This window comes from Chamaea fasciata, unplaced genomic scaffold (assembly GCF_029207755.1).
Source record: "Chamaea fasciata isolate MVZ Bird 193981 ecotype frontalis unplaced genomic scaffold, bChaFas1.0.hap1 SCAF_2, whole genome shotgun sequence".
Classification (NCBI taxonomy): domain Eukaryota; kingdom Metazoa; phylum Chordata; class Aves; order Passeriformes; family Sylviidae; genus Chamaea; species Chamaea fasciata.
Window position 1 is genome coordinate 78,669,193 of NW_027094087.1, and position 16,339 is coordinate 78,685,531.

The 16,339-nt window shown below is 40.0% G+C and overlaps 1 protein-coding gene across 2 annotated transcripts; it reads left to right on the top strand.

Moving 5' to 3' along the window:
* The first annotated feature begins 325 nt into the window (after nt 1–325).
* On the top strand, nt 326–14,925 carry BIVM (basic, immunoglobulin-like variable motif containing). 2 transcript variants are annotated; one of them, XM_066176432.1, is made up of 11 exons: nt 326–418; nt 1,446–2,046; nt 2,951–3,077; nt 4,002–4,097; nt 4,190–4,294; nt 6,060–6,154; nt 7,350–7,482; nt 9,782–9,853; nt 10,718–10,801; nt 12,383–12,479; nt 13,432–14,925. In XM_066176432.1, exons 2-11 carry the CDS (start codon nt 1,557–1,559, stop codon nt 13,720–13,722), a joined length of 1,590 nt encoding a protein of 529 aa, XP_066032529.1. In that variant the 5' UTR covers nt 326–418; nt 1,446–1,556; the 3' UTR covers nt 13,723–14,925. The 2 variants fall into 2 exon arrangements, with proteins under 2 accessions (XP_066032529.1, XP_066032530.1); XM_066176433.1 differs by lacking the exon at nt 9,782–9,853.
* Nucleotides 14,926–16,339: the final 1,414 nt, after the last annotated feature.

Sequence of the window (16,339 nt, forward strand, 5' to 3'; positions counted from 1 at the left end):
CCGCACAGGAGGTGCTTCCCGCCCTCGCCATCCCCGACCTGCTCCTCCCCTCCCTCCCCCGCCCGCCCGCGGGGCACCAGCGGGCGAGACCATGAAGGCGCATGTGGGGGGGAGGGCGACCGAAGAGGGGCCACTGTCGGCGCCGAGGCGCAGTCGCGGCCCAGCCGGGAGGCTCTCGCCACTGGTTCCTCCGAGGCACCGTCAGGGCCGCAGCGGGAACGCGGCCGCGGCCGCCGGGCAGCCCCGCGCTTCCGCCGTCCCCGTGCGGCGGCGGGAGTTGGTGCGGGCCGGCGGCGGAGGAGGCGGGGGGCGGCGGGGGCGCGCAGGTGAGCGCGCGGCTGTGTCTGCTTCCGGCGCGCCCGCGTCCCCGCTCCGCCGCGGCCGGGGAGGCGACGCCGGCGAGCCCCGCTCCGCGCAGGTAACACGGGCCGGGGGCTGCCCTGCCGCCGCCGCCCCTGCCCCTCGCAGGCGCTCAGGCGGGGAGCGAGCCCACGGTCTCGGGAGGCCCCTTCCCCCAGCCCGCGGCTGTTCGCTCCGGAGCCGACTGGCGGCAGCGCGGGGGGAGGGGCGGGTGCTGGGATGTGTCCCTGCGCTCCGCCGAGCGGAGCCCGGCCGGCCGTGGGAGGCCAGAGGCGCTGCAGGTGCGGGGCAGCCGCCCGAAGCCGGTGTTGCAGGAGGAGGCTGTGGAGCGGAATTCCTGCCTCCCTCGCGCCGGGTTCCCATCTGCGGCGCGTGTCTGCAGACGTGCGAGCTGCCGAGATGACAGATAACACACACGCTGTCAGCTTGCCCTTTAAAAATGATCGTTTCAAGCAAGCCGTCTAAATTTGTTTTTTGGTAATTCTTAGCTGCCATAAACAAAACCTGCTTTTCTTTCTCACGTCTTGAAGAATAAGAGGCACGTAAAAATAAAGGGGAACCTTTAACAGCTATAGGAGGAAAGCGCTGGAACAGATTGAGGGTGGTGTTGTCAATTTACAATCGATAGAGGTTATAGTTACTGTAATTGTATGCTTGAACTTCACTTGCAGCAGAAGTTTGCAGGATTCAGCAGAATTAAGTGACCTTAAATTGCTGTATGATGATTTATTGATTTGTATAAATTATTCTGTACTCCACATTTACAGTATGTTGTGACTGTAAGGGATAGAAGAGAGCAACCACAACCAACAACATGTAGAAAGGTTTTAATTTTTTTATTGGTTTGCTGCTTTATAAGTGTAATTGCTTATTATGTCCTCATCATGATACCACTGCAGTGTATGTTGTTGGCACCTCACAAGTGGTAAAAAGTGTGGATTGTAGAGATGCTTAGAGAAGGACACCATGTGTGTTGTGATATCTTGAGGGGTATTTCAGTTTTTATTTGCTATGAGTTCAAAGATAAACTTTGTATATATTTTATGTTGAATGAGACACCTTTATTAACTTTCCATTTTTTTCAGGTACCTCGCTGATACCTTGCAGAGGCAATGGAGGCAATGATGAAAAGCCTCTTGTAATTAAAACATAAAGAAAAAGTATTCTTCGCTGTGCAATACTCTTAGTATCATTCAATGCCTACTATTTCAGAAGATGAAAAAGAAAATGGTTCTGGAAATAATGGAAACACTGAAAACAGACCTGGGAAAGAATCCCCGGAAGCTTCTCTTCACGATCCTGTGAAGCCATACTGCGTGTCAGACGCCTCCACTGCATCCTTGGTGTCTAGGGAAGATGGGCATTATCCATGGGGATGTCCTGTGACTCATACAAGAGAGAAGTTTTATACCATCTGCTCAGACTATGCTTTTTTAAACAGAGTAACATCTATTTGTAAAAGTCCAAGTGCTTCAGTTAGTGCCTGCCTATCAAGCAGTGCTGCCTTAAACGTTGGAAATAACACACCTAACTTACTCAGCGTTCAAACTGGTGCTTCAGAGATTATCTACAGCGAAGATGCTAACTTGGAAAGCCTGCCTGGCAATCTTGGAAAGCTCCCACTGGCATGGGAAATAGACAAATCGGAGTTCAATGGCGTGAGCTCAAATCTGAAGAACAAAGCAGGTGAGGTGATGAAGTTTTGATGTGAAAGGAAAAGGCTTCATGTTTCCAGCTTGTTTGTGAAGGGGGCTGGCCAGCACATGTGTCCCATGAGGAAGTGCTGTAGAAGAGCCTGTACTTCATTTCAAGGAACCTGCTCATCAGGACAGAAGAGAGAGAGAAGCAGTGAAAGTCAGGTGTAACTGCCAGGGGAAGTGGATCCAAAGCAAGGCTGACTTCTGCATAACTGTATAGTATTTGGGGTGGTTTCTGGTATCCCGCCCAGCCCTCCCCCTGTGTTGTTGGAGTGTTTCTTTTCTTTTGTTTTAGTGAGACCTAGTATATTATGCATCTGGATGTACAGCTTCAAGAGGGGTCAAAAATATTTCTGCTTTAGCATGTGGGCCAACTCTCTGTTTGCTACTGTCACAGTGGCTTATAAAAAGGAAAAGACCTTGGATGTATATTATTATTAATGGATTTGAATATAAGTTTTCATCAGAAACTGTAGCTGGTTGCAAGGCTAGCTGTGAAAAATAAGCATTTCATTATGTTCCCCGTGTACCTAATGTGTTAGGAGATTGGAGGTCCATGTTGGTCTGAGAGTCTATTTCTGGCATTGGTGATTTAATGCATTAGAATAATCAGATTGACTAATCTCTCTAAACAGTTGGGCAGGTGATCATTAATTCTGTTCATGATCTAAACACCATGTTGTTTACAGAGCTAATGGCAGCTTTACAAACCTGTTGACAATTTAGATTATGTATTTGAGCTTTCTCCTTTCAGTTAACGTTTAGTCCCAGTTTACATTTGCTAACACAACCAGTGTCTCTATTTGAGCTGTATGCTATTACTAAAAGTATTTAAGAAGAAAGCTGTGATTGGCAAACTAGACAGTCACTTGATTCTGAAATTTGATTTGCAGGCAACATGAAGAAACAGGGGACAAAGAAAAAATCAGTGGATAAAAAAAGCAAACAATACAGGGAGTGTCCTCAGCGCTCAGCTCTTGAAGACGTGAAGGAGAGAAAAGTGTTGGACCTTAGGAGATGGTTGTATTTATGCATTCATTTATGAAGTTATGAATTTATGAACTACACTAATCATGTAGTTTCTCAGTAAACACTGTTGCTAGTTACCTGATTTCAAACTTCTCAATAATGTCTTTGAAGTTTTTTTTAGTAGAAATGTTAAGCATACACACACTGTTTCGTGCATTCTAGAAGAAAAATTAGAGCTTCCCTCCTGTCTGTTGAAATTCTTAGAGCATTTTTCTTTCTAAATATTCCTGTTATTTTTAGTGAAGGGAAAAACTTACATGGGGATTCATTACAAAACAAAATAAAAGTTCAGTAGCATGGTCAGGCAAACAGTAACCTTAAATGTACCACTGATAAGTTTTACATCTGATTTTGCTTTCTATTGGGAAATACTTGATCAGAATCTGTCATTTCTATACAACTATTACTTTATTAATAAATTCAAGTGGTATAATGCATCTGACTGGTTCTGACTTTATGTCTGTGACACCAGAAAGTCAGAGTTAACCTAGGGAATCTGTAGTCCAGAATGGCATTCATTAGTAAATAGGTAGAGATGCAGTTTGCCACAAGTGCACGTGTTAGAAGAGTCTGGGTAAAACCATATGTTATATTAGTACAGAATCATATTTTCCTACAGGATCATTTGTACAGAACTCCCTGTTCTGTACAGTGGGGCTGTTAGAAATTTGACTGATTTATATGAAATAGGGTGGCATCTGGCAAAGAAATTGGTTAACGTATTTGCTTATTTTTTTGTTTTTAAGGATAGTTGCTTGGGGTTTTTTATTTGCTTTTTTATTTTAATACAGATAACATAAAAACATTCAGTATTATGTGGCACTTTAGTGATAACTACACAAAAAAGTAGTTCAGGTTTGTCATGTACGTGAGTCAAGATTGTGTTACTAATATGTTTGGGGTTTTTTGTTTAAGGTATTGTGTTAGCCGACCTCAATACAAGACTTCCTGTGGAATTTCATCCTTAGTGTCTTGCTGGAACTTCTTATATAGTACACTGGGAGCTGGAAGGTAAAGTCACACATAGACTGCTTTGCTTTGCCTCTAGAGTGTCAAAAATATGTTTCTGATTACAACACTTCTTTTTTCTTTTTTCCTTTCAGTTTACCCCCCATCACTCAAGAAGAAGCCTTGCATATACTGGGCTTTCAGCCCCCATTTGAGGAGATTAGGTTTGGTCCCTTCACTGGAAATACAACTCTGATGAGGTATGTTTGGTTCTTTTGATGCAGCTGAGAGATAGAACCTTTAAAAATATGGTAGTAGTTAATTTATTTAAAAACAAAGTGGCTGGCATGTTAATCCTCTAAGTTTTAGAATAATGAAGCATATCTGGGTACTCTGAGAATGAAACTTCTCAAAGAGTAGTTTGCAGTGGCCATTTTGAATGGTGTGATGCAGTTACACAGGTCAGGGCAATGTGAAATTCTATTGATTTTTGGTTCAGTTTCTGTAATGGTTGTATAATACTCTAATGAGTTTAGTCTCCTGGTTAGGAAACTTCCTCTTTATATGTATTTTCCTATTTTTGAAAATGCTTGTTAAATGCTTGCTAATATCACTAATATGGCCTGAGAAGACAATTGATACTCTATTAGCTTAATGTAAGATGCAATTTAAGACTTGAAAAGAAGATAGTACTGAATCTTTGGTGCAATGGAGCTGTTCAGGAACAAAAACATGGGGCTGGAGTCACAGAGATCTTTGAAATTTTTCATCACTTCTGTTCTGCTGTTTCCTGATATTTATAGGTTGGACCGAAATTCTTTTTACCTTTTTTTTTTTTTTTTTTTTTTGGGTATTAAATTAATAGGACATTCTAGGATTAAACAGAGCCAAGAAGTATATTATACTGGAATGCTGAACATTTTGACAGGGCTTTGGTATGTTATTCTTTGCTGATATTAAAAAACTTTTGCAGTGCTCTTACTTGCTTCACGAGTTGCCTTTGATTTAGTTACTTTTTGGAGGGGGCAATATATAGTGTTTGGCTGATCAGAATGGTGCTGGTTTTGAAAACCATGGCAGCAGTCTTTTCTCCATCCAGCATACTGGCTAGATCATTGGAAAAAGTAATGAAAATTTCCTTACCCGCTTTAGGAAATTCAGATCCAGGATTTGTATCTCTTCAGGAGTATGTCAGAGTGTAGCAACTCTTACAGACCAAACTGTTAAAATGTTTTGTCTTTTCATGTCAACAGTCTATACAGACAAAAGTTAAACTTGTAATTCTTTGATTTCCCTGTGGGCATCCTCTGTGCAGCAGAGAAGTTATCCGTCCTTTTGTTTTTGTTTTTTTCCTGCCTGGTCCAATAATCTTAAAGTACTGGGCAGATAGGGAAACAGGAGGGCTGAGAGCCAGCCCCAAAATCCAACATAGCTTTATGATTGAGGTATTATCTTCAAACATGTGAATTTGAATCTTCTAATGTGGAAAAATTGCTGGCCTGTCCTCACTTAGTGCTGTGGTGAGGAGTTGCAGTATGAGGCTCCTGTAATGCTCAGGCTTTGTGAAGTTTTTGTGAGAGAAACCCAACAGGATAAGCAGAAAGTCTCACTGGAAGGGTCCCTTCTCATGTCTTAGATTTCATTTGTGTACCCTACAAATCACGGCTGAAGTTTGGCACCTCAGAATTTGTGTGTCTTTCTAAAGGCTGAGTAACTGAACATTAGAGGTGACCGGGCTAAATACAATAGGACCAACATTTCACATCCAGGTCTTTGGTTATTATGGATCTATGTCAAGTCTGGAAAAGCAAAATGAAGGAAAAGGCTCTGTGTATTTTCTTCTCTGTCCAGGATATGTTAAGATTTGTATTGGGTGCCGTGGTCACCTACAATCTAAATATTAGTGAGGTAGGTATTTACTAGCACACCAAGACTTTTTCCTAAACTGTCAAAGCACAGGAAAAGAGTGAGGAAATGCGTTTAATAACTCTTGAGTTACTACAATCTTTAAGCTTATTGTTTCAGATGGTTTAGGCAAATAAATGATCACTTCCATATCAAGGGATGCTCATACGTTCTGTATAAACCTCATGGGAAGAACAAGACAGCTGGAGAAACTGGTACGTAGCTAATCCTAAAGCATTCATCTTACAGTGTATAAATTAAAAAATCCTGCAGTGTGTAGCGTTTGACAGGATGAAGTCTGTAAGTAGTACTTCCAGTCTGAGATAAGGTATCAAACAGCTCCAAGCTGGCTGATTTTTCTGCTTTTACTTTTTCTCTTCTTTAGCTAAAATTCTCATTTATACATTTATTATGATAAAATGCATTCCATGCTGTATATTCTGCTGTCACAGAATTAGAATTTTAAGGTATCCAGACAAACACTGCATTTCCAGTTCTGCATTGGTGTGTGGGAAGATTTGTTTACTGTCATCCGCTGGGAGAACAAAAACTATTAGTCCTTACTTAATGTTTTATGCTTTTAAAAAGCCCAGTTTTAAAGGTAATGAGCTTGCCTGTTCTGCTTGACTGTAGCTAACATCTCCCTCTAAAGTTAGGAGGTTATTCTCAATTAGCTTCTGAAGCTGCATTTTTGTCTGTTTTAGGTGTACTATTTAAAAAAATTTGCTTTCATGCACAGTTAGTAAACTGTGGTTAGTAAGCCTTTGGTATAGTCTGGGTAATTACTTTCTAACTGAAAGGTTCTTTAAAAGCACAAAATCACGCTGAAAAGTTTTAGAGATTATTAAAATGGAATTTTTTTTTCTTAGTATCTCAGTTGAAAATTGTTATGTTTCAGTGCCTCTTCTAGTCTTCTCCTGAAACTGAGGACTGTGTTCACATTATTAACCATTGCATGGCCCTATGTGTTCCTGAGACTAGGAAGCTCCAAGAAGCTCATGATACCAAAAATGTTTGAGTGGTTTTTGGTAGTATCATCAATGTGTGCCATGTCTGACTTAAGGCAGCTGGGACTGCATTATGTTGCAGAATGTATTTACTAGGTTAAGAGATACTTTTGGTTCTTTTTTAAATTTGATTTTGATCTAAACACAAAGCATACTTTATATTGCATTTCCCTGGCACAGACTGTGCTGCAGATAGTATTTAATTTCCTGCCTGGTACAAAAAAGTAGTAAGTTCGATAGCAAAAGTGTATTTTGTGCATGCCTTGCAGGTCATGTCCTCCCACTTTAAAAGCAGTATAACTACTTTGTTGTCAAATAGGTCTTTTTTTTTTTTTTTTTTTCTGCTGAATATGTTACTCAGGATCCAAAGCACCCTGGCCTGTAACCTGATCTTCCTTTGTAGCTGCAGGGGCCCTTGCAAAGCTAACACGAGGACTGAAAGATGAATCAATGGCCTACATCTACCATTGCCAAAATCATTATTTTTGCCCAATTGGATTTGAAGCAACCCCAGTAAAAGCTAGTAAAGCCTATAGGTAAGATACTGTGTTTATGCTTTTCTGTGTTCATGCTTATTTTAGTGGAAGAAACATACAGAAAAAATTACTTTTTTTACATTTTTAATTTTTTTTTTACATTTTTCTCCATAAATAACATTTCAGTTTGTGTCATATAGGCATCTGTCTGAGCTAGAAAAACACTACAGTGTGCTTTGAAAGGACTGACTTAAAATGAAAGATAACTAAACAGACAACATTGAGAGAACTTAAAAGAGAAAACTGTAAGTGGTATTAAGAAATTGTTTGTTTAAAGACCTTCTAGCCAGATAGAGAGAAGGTAGTTATTTACTGAAGGACAAATGAAGGTAACTAATCTGAAAAATAAAAACCTATGGGCTGAAAAAAGGCCGGGGTGGGGGGTTTAAGGCTAAACAATTAAAAGCCAGCTCAGTGTGGGGAAAGTCTCTTCCTGGAGAGGTTGGAAGAGGAAGCAAAAGAAGTGTGTGTATGTTGTAAGTTTCCTTTATAAACTAGAAGCAAAAAGTCATTAATCCTTCAGGAGGTGGATGTGATGAAATTTACATTTAGAAACCAGTGTGTGTATGGCAAGAGGAGGGGTTATGTAGGTATCACAGGATGGTGGTTATGTTTTTTTTTTTTTTTTTTTTTACATTAATGCTGAGTAATAATGGTGATGGTAAACTCCCAACTACGGGCATGTAAGGCAAGGAAAGTAAAGATATGTGAATGTTTTGTACCAGGAATTGGGAGTGAATGAGGGGACAAAAGCTAGAAGAGATCTTTGGACTATGACATTAGGTTTGACTTTTTTTAACAATGCTTGAAATACTGGAGTATTTATAAGCTTAATATGCAAGTTGTTTTAGAATAAAAATACAGTTCCTGTATAATAATTTCAGATTTGTCAGTGACACTACTAGGGTAATCTAGTGCAATAGTTGATAGAGTTTTCAATTAAATACAGATTTTAAAAGAAAGGTAATAACATTAATATTCATACAGAATTTGGGGAGAGTCTCGCATTTAACCCACAAATTTTAACTTTGAGAATGTTAATTCTTGAGATATGTATTAGCTTTTGTAAGGCATTTACTTTGCTGCTCAATGTAGAGTGCTATAAGTAGTAGAGTACTCTATGCACTCTCTTGAGGAGAGTAGTTTGTTTTACCTCACTCAGTGAATCACATTAAGCTGTTTTTCCTCTCTCAAAGTACTTGCAAACATGATATATATTAAAGGATTCAGTTGGACTTTCTCCATGTTCAGCCATTGGTCAGGATTTATTAGTATTATCATAGAGCATTGCTAGTGAATCCCGGAGAAAATCAGCAGATACCAGTATTGGGGAATGCTAAACAGTGAAAAATGTAGGTTACTAGTATAAGATGAACTTCTGGCTATTTGCTTGCTAAGCTGTCTGACCTTGACTTTGTTGAAGAGGTAGGGTCACATCAAGGAATAGAGAGTGCTAGTTCTACTTCTGGAGTTCAGAATGGTCATTGATTGGAGGTGATAAACCATAATCATCTGAATCTAATTGATTCCCAGTGTGAAGCTTATGATAGGGTTAATGAAAGCTTTTAATATATGAAAAGAAAATACAGTTTTTTGTTGACTGTAAGTTCACTGACTTGGCAGGTTTGTGAGAAGAGTGTAAAAAAAATATGCCCCAAGTAGAAATCTAACACATCAGTCTTCTTGAGTTTACCAAAATTTTAATCGCTTACTTTCTCAATCAGTTAGGAAGAATCTGCACTAAAAGACCAAAGTAAAAAAAAAAAAAAAAATTACTAAATCAAAAATACAATCTGAGAAATTATATGGTCCAGTGTGTGGAAACATGCCTCTTAACTGATTTAAATTTATATTGTTTACTAATGAGTGAGAACAACACTTTCATTCTTTACCTGTGGCTGAAATGGATTCTTAGTCACTAGTGATGTTATTTTTAAGTCAATATTAGCTTTCTTTCTTAGCAACAGTTCTCTTCTATGAATGAAACATGAAACAGTAAGTTCAAGAAGCTTTTATAGCCTTACTTTAGGCTGGAGATCAGACCAGATGAGCATCCTGTTTTCTTTGTATTTTCTGATCCTACTGAAGAAAAAAAAAGTTTTGTTTTCAGTAGCCCTACCAATGGGTTGTGGAGCAGTTCTTGTTTACCTGTTTTTGCACTCTACTTACAAAGGAAAGCTTGTATTTAAAAATCAAGCTAAAAACCATTTTAGGTTCCAAAAGATGTGGGTGGATAGGTTGCTAAGCTGAGCTTAGAGGCAGTTCTTAGGTCACCCACAGACTTCCTGTATGATCTTAGGTTGCTGGATTTGGACTCGGGAGACCTGGGTTCAGTTCCCAGTTCAACCACAGACTTCCAGTGTGACTTTAGGTAAGTCAATTAATCTATCCTGTGTCTTGGTTTCCCATCTTTGCACTGATGGAATACATTGCTATTTTACAGGGAATTCTTTGTAAGTAAACAAATTGTTCCAAGCAATAAGGCCATATGCTGTCTAATACCCTAGGCATAAAAATGTCAGGTTTTATCACAGTTGAAACTGATGTCGTTTTTAATGAGATAATTATACAAAGGAAGTCACAGAGCAGTCCTGTGTAACTCATCAGTTCTGCCCTAATACCTGTCAAAAATATTCCTTCACAAGGTTACTGCAAGCTTTGAGCTTCTTGGAAGTTGATTGCAAGGTAGTATTAATTCAGAGCTTTGGATTTTAGTGTCTGGTATTGGCTGTTTAGAACGAAGCATTTAAAGTTGCCAGTTTTGTTCTTAGAGGTTGCCCTACAGCTCTTAGTAACAGCTGTCAGCTGAGGTATAGTTTAAAAACAGTGGAAAGGACTCTTTCATGACTGATAGATATCACAGATAAGGAGGAAGGTGTTTGTACGGCTTAAATGGGGCTTTCCACAACTCTTATTTCTGTTGTTTCCTGTATCTTTATATTTGCATTGTGTAGCACACTGTCTTTCCTCCAAAAAAACTGCTTTTAGTGAAAATCTGTCTTCCTCCCAAAAATCGTGTAGTAGCATCACCAAGGTTTGCTTTCAGGCCTTTTGAAATTACAGGTTCCCCATATGCAATTGCTAACACTATAGCACAAGACCTGTTTTTTAGTTCGGCTGAGGAAACAATTTTAAGTGTTAGAAAATCCTAAAAAGAACAAGAGACTGTTAATATCTCTTTTTCTTTTTAGTATGGACAATAAATCTTACTAGGATTGTATCTTCTATTGAACAGAGGTCGTGTCTTGCAGCAAGAAGTAGAATATTGGATCTTAATTGGAGAGCCCAGCAGAAAGCATCCAACAATACACTGTAAAAGGTATGTTACTTGGGAAGAATGTGAAACAATGTTTTCTTTCAAAGCAGTTTGTAGTTCTCTACTGAGAGTCACCAAGTGACTTTTTAGCTCTTTTGAATGAATATATACATGTGTATATATATGTATCTAATAGAAACAGATGCTGCTTCAGTGAGGGGTTTTGTGTTTCGACCTCAAGGCTGGCTCTGCAGTTTTTTATCACCCGTCAGAACATATGTGGGCTGCTGAGAGCCAAAGCCCGTATCTTTTGTTTGAGTGTGACACAGCTCATATTAGTCAGGAAGAAAAGGCACCTCAGCTGTCTATGGCTGTACCAGTTGTGTCTTACAGACTGCATGGCTGTTGAAGGATTTTAACTGGAGCTGAGGACATCCACAGGCTGTGTCTGGGCTGTGCACAGGATGTTCTGCTGCTGCTGAGATCTAGCTCAGGTGCAGGTGCAGCCTGTACTCTGTTGTGTTATTTGCTTATCTGCTCATTCAAACAGTACATTTATTATGAGGTTTGACTCAAACACAGTTGGTGTCTAAACTAGACATACAGATTAGAAGAACTAGAAGGTGCTGTGTATAAATATAATGGATTAGTTACATTTAATGATTTTTTTTTGTCAGTGATGTGACCTTGTCAATAACTGCAAATATCTGGGTGTTTTGGACTATGAGATTAAGTGCAACGAAATTAAAATCACATGCCTCTGATTATTGAGAAATGGCATATCGTAGGTCCCAAGGTAGAACTCTGTTGTGTGATATATTAGCTAAAAATGGCACAGGAAAAGGTTTTTCAATATATAATAAAACCCCTTAATACTAATTTTGATTGTGGAGACATTCTTCCTCCTACTGCACGCCCAGTGAGATCTGGCAGAAAGTTCTGTGCTTAAGGAAAGTGGGCAAAAGTTGGAGTAGGAATGCATTTTCTGAGCTTGGAGGGTGGTGTTAGAGAGAAACAGGTAGTTAGACATTGATAGAAATGAAAAGGTGATCTGCAAGTTTAAAGAGGTCTGGAATATGGAAATACTTGTTTCAGTTGGGCTGGAAGGAATTTTGAATCTTTGAAAAGCTTAGTGAATGGGGAGTGATTGAACTGATAGTTTAGATTTAAAAACAATGGGGGAGTGAGTTATGATGGGAGCTGTCTGGTAAAAGCACAAAATGTGCGAAAGAAACCAAGGAACTGAACAGAATAATACAAAAGGGTAGGAGAGGTTTAAATGAAAAAAAGAGGTTAATGTTTCTCCTTGCCTAAACCACATTTTGCTTCTTTCTTTCCCAAACTGATGAATTGGTAAGCATAAGGAATGTAACTATGACTCATGGTGCTCTTACTCATTTTGGAAGGTGTTTCCCAAGAGCAGGTATAATCACAGTGAATGCTTTGATTAAAAATGTCACTTTCACATCTAGCTTGATGGCTCTAATACTGAGGTTTTTGTAACTTTACACATTCATTGATGTTTAAATCACAGATAAGACTGTTTAAAGCTATAGGTCTGTATTTGCCTGTATGTGTACGTGAGTCTTCATGCTGCTGAGGTTTCATAAATATCAGCTGTGTAGTAATGATTTTATTCTGTAGGTGGACAGATATTGTCACTGACCTAAACACTCAAAATCCAGAATATCTAGATATTCGACACCTAGAGAGAGGATTGCAACATCGAAAAACAAAGAAGGTATGGTAAACTCACTAAGATTGCAGGAAACTCATGGTAGGTTTTTGCTAACTTACTCATACTTCAGCAGTGTAAGATACCTTCACTAAAAGAATTTGTTCTGTTATGAAGTGTTGCTGCAGACAAAAGTATTATGTGGGTTCTTGCATACCAAGTCATTTAGATTTACTTGCTGGACAAGATATAAATTGTCAATAACTTGGTATATGCTAGGATGAACCAGGATATCTGTGTATACAGAGTGTATTCGGTCAGAATATTTAAGTTTGCTGGTTTAAAATGTAACTGTTGCAAGTATAAAAATGTTCTGCAGACAAATTACAGACCCTATAAGGTATAACTCTCCAACAAAATTTAAGTGGGAAAGAAAGCACGATTGAGTAGGATCAGGCATAAAAGAATGTGTGTGTCTCCCTTGTGTGGAGTTACTGTCAATGCATGTGGCTTTCTTTCCAATAGATAGGGCTGTGTCTCATGGGTGGAGGATGTATTTGTGATTTGCAGATTGAAAGTCTGTGAGAAATAATAGATTGAAGAGATGCTTTCAGATGTGAAGACCCTATGGAGACTGTGTCAGCAAGATCAGAATAGACCAGAACAGATACTTGCTGGGAAGGTAGCTAGAAAGTAAAATAGACTAGCAGAAGTGATCCTGGCCCATGAAGGATAAAATGGATAGCTTAAAAAGATCAGAAGGATGAAAAAGAAAGCAGTAGTTGAATCTGGGAAACAATCAGAACTGATTGATGCAAGTTGTATATTTCTGTATATGATTTCTTGGTGTTTTGTTTGGTTTTTTTTTTTTCCCCCCCCTGATTTGTATGTTGTGGCACTTCTTGTTTGTTTTCTTTTTGAAAGTATTGTGTTACTTGCCCAAATGTTGATGTCCAATATATGTTAGAAATGTGCCTGTGGTGTGTATTTAACAAAAACCATATTTTACTTTGATTAGGTTGGAGGAAATCTTCATTGCATCATTGCCTTTCAGAGACTCAACTGGCAAAGATTTGGTCCTTGGAATTTTCCATTTGGAAATGCTAGACAGAATAAACAATCCCAAACACAAGGACAAGGAATTTCCAAATCTGAGAGTGAAGATAATATATCTAAGAAACAACATGGACGACTGGGTCGATCTTTCAGTGCTAGCTTTCATCAAGAATCTATGTGGAAAAAATCCAATCTTCGGGAGAGGAGGAACAGTGGCTATCAGAGTTATAATGATTATGATGGAAATGATTAAAATTAACTTTAGGTGATAGAGTTGATATATTAAAGTTAGTTTTAATCAAAACATATTAGGGATTTATTAGTCCTAGAACACATAAGAATAGAAATTATGGTATAAGATACAGCTTCATAATTATTAAACAGATATGTTGATATGGTTGCAATAGATGAGATCTGATGTATAAAGTGACAGATAAGCACAGATTATTGTAATTTTGCAATCAAGGGTGAATATGATAGCAAAATCAATAATTTCTTTTGAAATAATTGTACTATGTCCTGATCCGTGAAAACAAAAGAGCAGGTTGAAATCAGTCAATGTAATAAACAGACTTCATTGAAAATGTTTATTGTTCAAAAGCATGAAAAATTATGGTGTGACATTATAAAAAAGGGTTATTCTGCATATGGTATAAGGATAAAAGTAAACATTGCCTTTGTTTTTAGCACTCATTTTAGTAAGGCTGCCCATATCCAGTGCAAATGAAAAAAAAAAAATTACATCGGTTAGAAAGCCTTGTTGGATTTACAAAGAGAATGTACGTTCTCCACTTAATTTCCATTTGACTTCTGTCAGTCAGATAATCATATCTTGTCAAGCAGGTCTCAGTTTCTTTTCCCTTACCCGGTTGCCTGTTTTCGACTGTAAGGAATTGCCTGTTTGAGGATGGAACTTCTCTATTACTTTTGCTCTGTGGGTAAAGTGGCTGAATTCTTACCCTGGAGCCTCATGAGAGCACGGACTCATTTAACACAAGCTTATGAAATTCAGTATTTAAAGCTGCATTTACCATTAGCCAAATGAGCTAGCTGAACACTGTGTTCTGTTGGCAGTTCTTTTCCTTGTTCAGTCTTAAAATCTCTGTCCTTTTTCTGCTGCTCTTTTAATTTTGTGTGAAGGGGATGCAAGTGCTGTAAACTGCCGGCAGCCCCGATGATATACCTCTCAGCCAGCACACAATTCAAGCTTTTTCAGGTGTCCCAGGTGAAGTCTTTTTCTTTCTTTCTTTCTTTCCCTGATAAATCCAGTTGTTTGCCCAAACACATCTCAACAGTTGTATTGTTCTGTGTACAAATGTTCATACCTGCTCAAGGATTAATTTTTTGACATAAAAAGATTTGTCATGGAATGCAGGGGTTTTGTAGGTTGCTGCTTTTGTTAACCAAAAATGGGAGACTTTTAGACTTTTGTTCATTCAATAAAATTTGTTTTCTATCTTGTTGTTTGCTTTTCATTTGTCTTGGAAATGATGGCCCTGCATTTAGTGAAGGCTTTCAGCAAAGTAGGTAAGCGACAGATCAGAGTTGCAACTACTGCTTAGCAAAGCAGGTAGGATCTCGGGTCATAAAAAGTGGTGCTCGATGCAGCCACTGTGACTTCTATTATTTAATTTCTCAAATCATGACTGAAGAAAACGTGTAAGTTTTGAAATTTTCTTTTCCAGACAAGTTCTTTTCAGACTGTTTTTGCAGGCTGAATTTGGGCTGAGGGCTCAGATTTGTTTAGAGTACTTGGGCTGTGTTCTTTAGGGGATGTGGGACTTACATAGCCAGAGTTACAAATGTCTTTCATAACTTTTGCCTAATAATGGTATTTGCATTGGAAACAGAGTCTCTCCTCTGGTGGTAGCTGGGTGTTCTGCTTAAGTAGGTTGGGATGAAATTCTGGGTTTCCATTTATTTTGCTTTTGGGTTGGAGACTGTCGCACTTCATCCACAGAGTACATAGTAGTATATGGATTCTTTTCAGCATTAGCAGGAGCCAGGTGCATGTCCTTGGAGGGTTGTGCTGCAGGGAGCTTTGCCCGGGGATTACCGGGTAGTGGTTTGCCTGCAGTGAGTGGAGCACCGGGGCTGTGGTCGGGGCAGAACAGAGAGAGCACAGGCTGCAGGGGAAATCATGTCTGGGGATAGGAAAAATAGGACTGCTTTTGGTCTGCATTTTGGGATTTTGTTGTGGGACAGGAGACTTTTTTTTTTTTCTTCATTCTCCAACCAGAGAAGGGCAATAGAGCTGGTAAAGGCTCTGGGGCACAAGTCCTGCGAGGAGCAGCTGTGGGTGCTGGGATTGTTTAGAAGAGGAGGCTCAGGGCTGACCTTATCACCCTCTACAGCCACCTGACAGTCTGTAGCCGGGTGGGGGTCGGCCTCTTCTCCCGGGTACCAAGTCACAGGATGAGAAGAAATGTCCTCAAGCTGCACCAGGTGAGGTTTAGGCTGCACATAAGGGAATTTCTTCACAGAAGGGGTTATCGGATATTGGAAGGGACTGCCCAAGGGAGCTGGTGCAGTTACCGTCCCTGGAGTGTTTAGACTGGACGTGGCACTTAGATCATGGTCCACGTGACAAAGGGACGGTGACAGGTTGGACTCGATGATCTCTGTCTCTGTTATTCTCAGCTCTTTGGTATTAAGCTCCTGGGGTGCCTACCGGCCTCAGGAACGGCAATTCGGCAGGGAGCGATGGGAGCCGCCGGCCCCGGTGTGCGGGCCGGGTGTGGGCGGCTGCTCCCGGCCGGGCCCTGCGCCGGCTCCGCCCCGCGCACTGCGACTCCCGGCGGCCCGCGGGGCTGCGCCGGGCGGGGCCTGCCTGCGCCCGGGGCCTGCCTGCGCCCGGGGCCTGCCTGCGC

Bases quoted from the DNA above. Each gene is read 5' to 3' on its own strand.
- BIVM (XM_066176432.1), top strand. From the start codon at position 1,557: ATGCCTACTATTTCAGAAGATGAAAAAGAAAATGGTTCTGGAAATAAT. The intron at 4,098-4,189 runs GTAAAGTCACAC...TTTTCCTTTCAG, and splicing joins AGTACACTGGGAGCTGGAAG to TTTACCCCCCATCACTCAAG. The intron at 6,155-7,349 runs GTACGTAGCTAA...CTTCCTTTGTAG, and splicing joins CAAGACAGCTGGAGAAACTG to CTGCAGGGGCCCTTGCAAAG.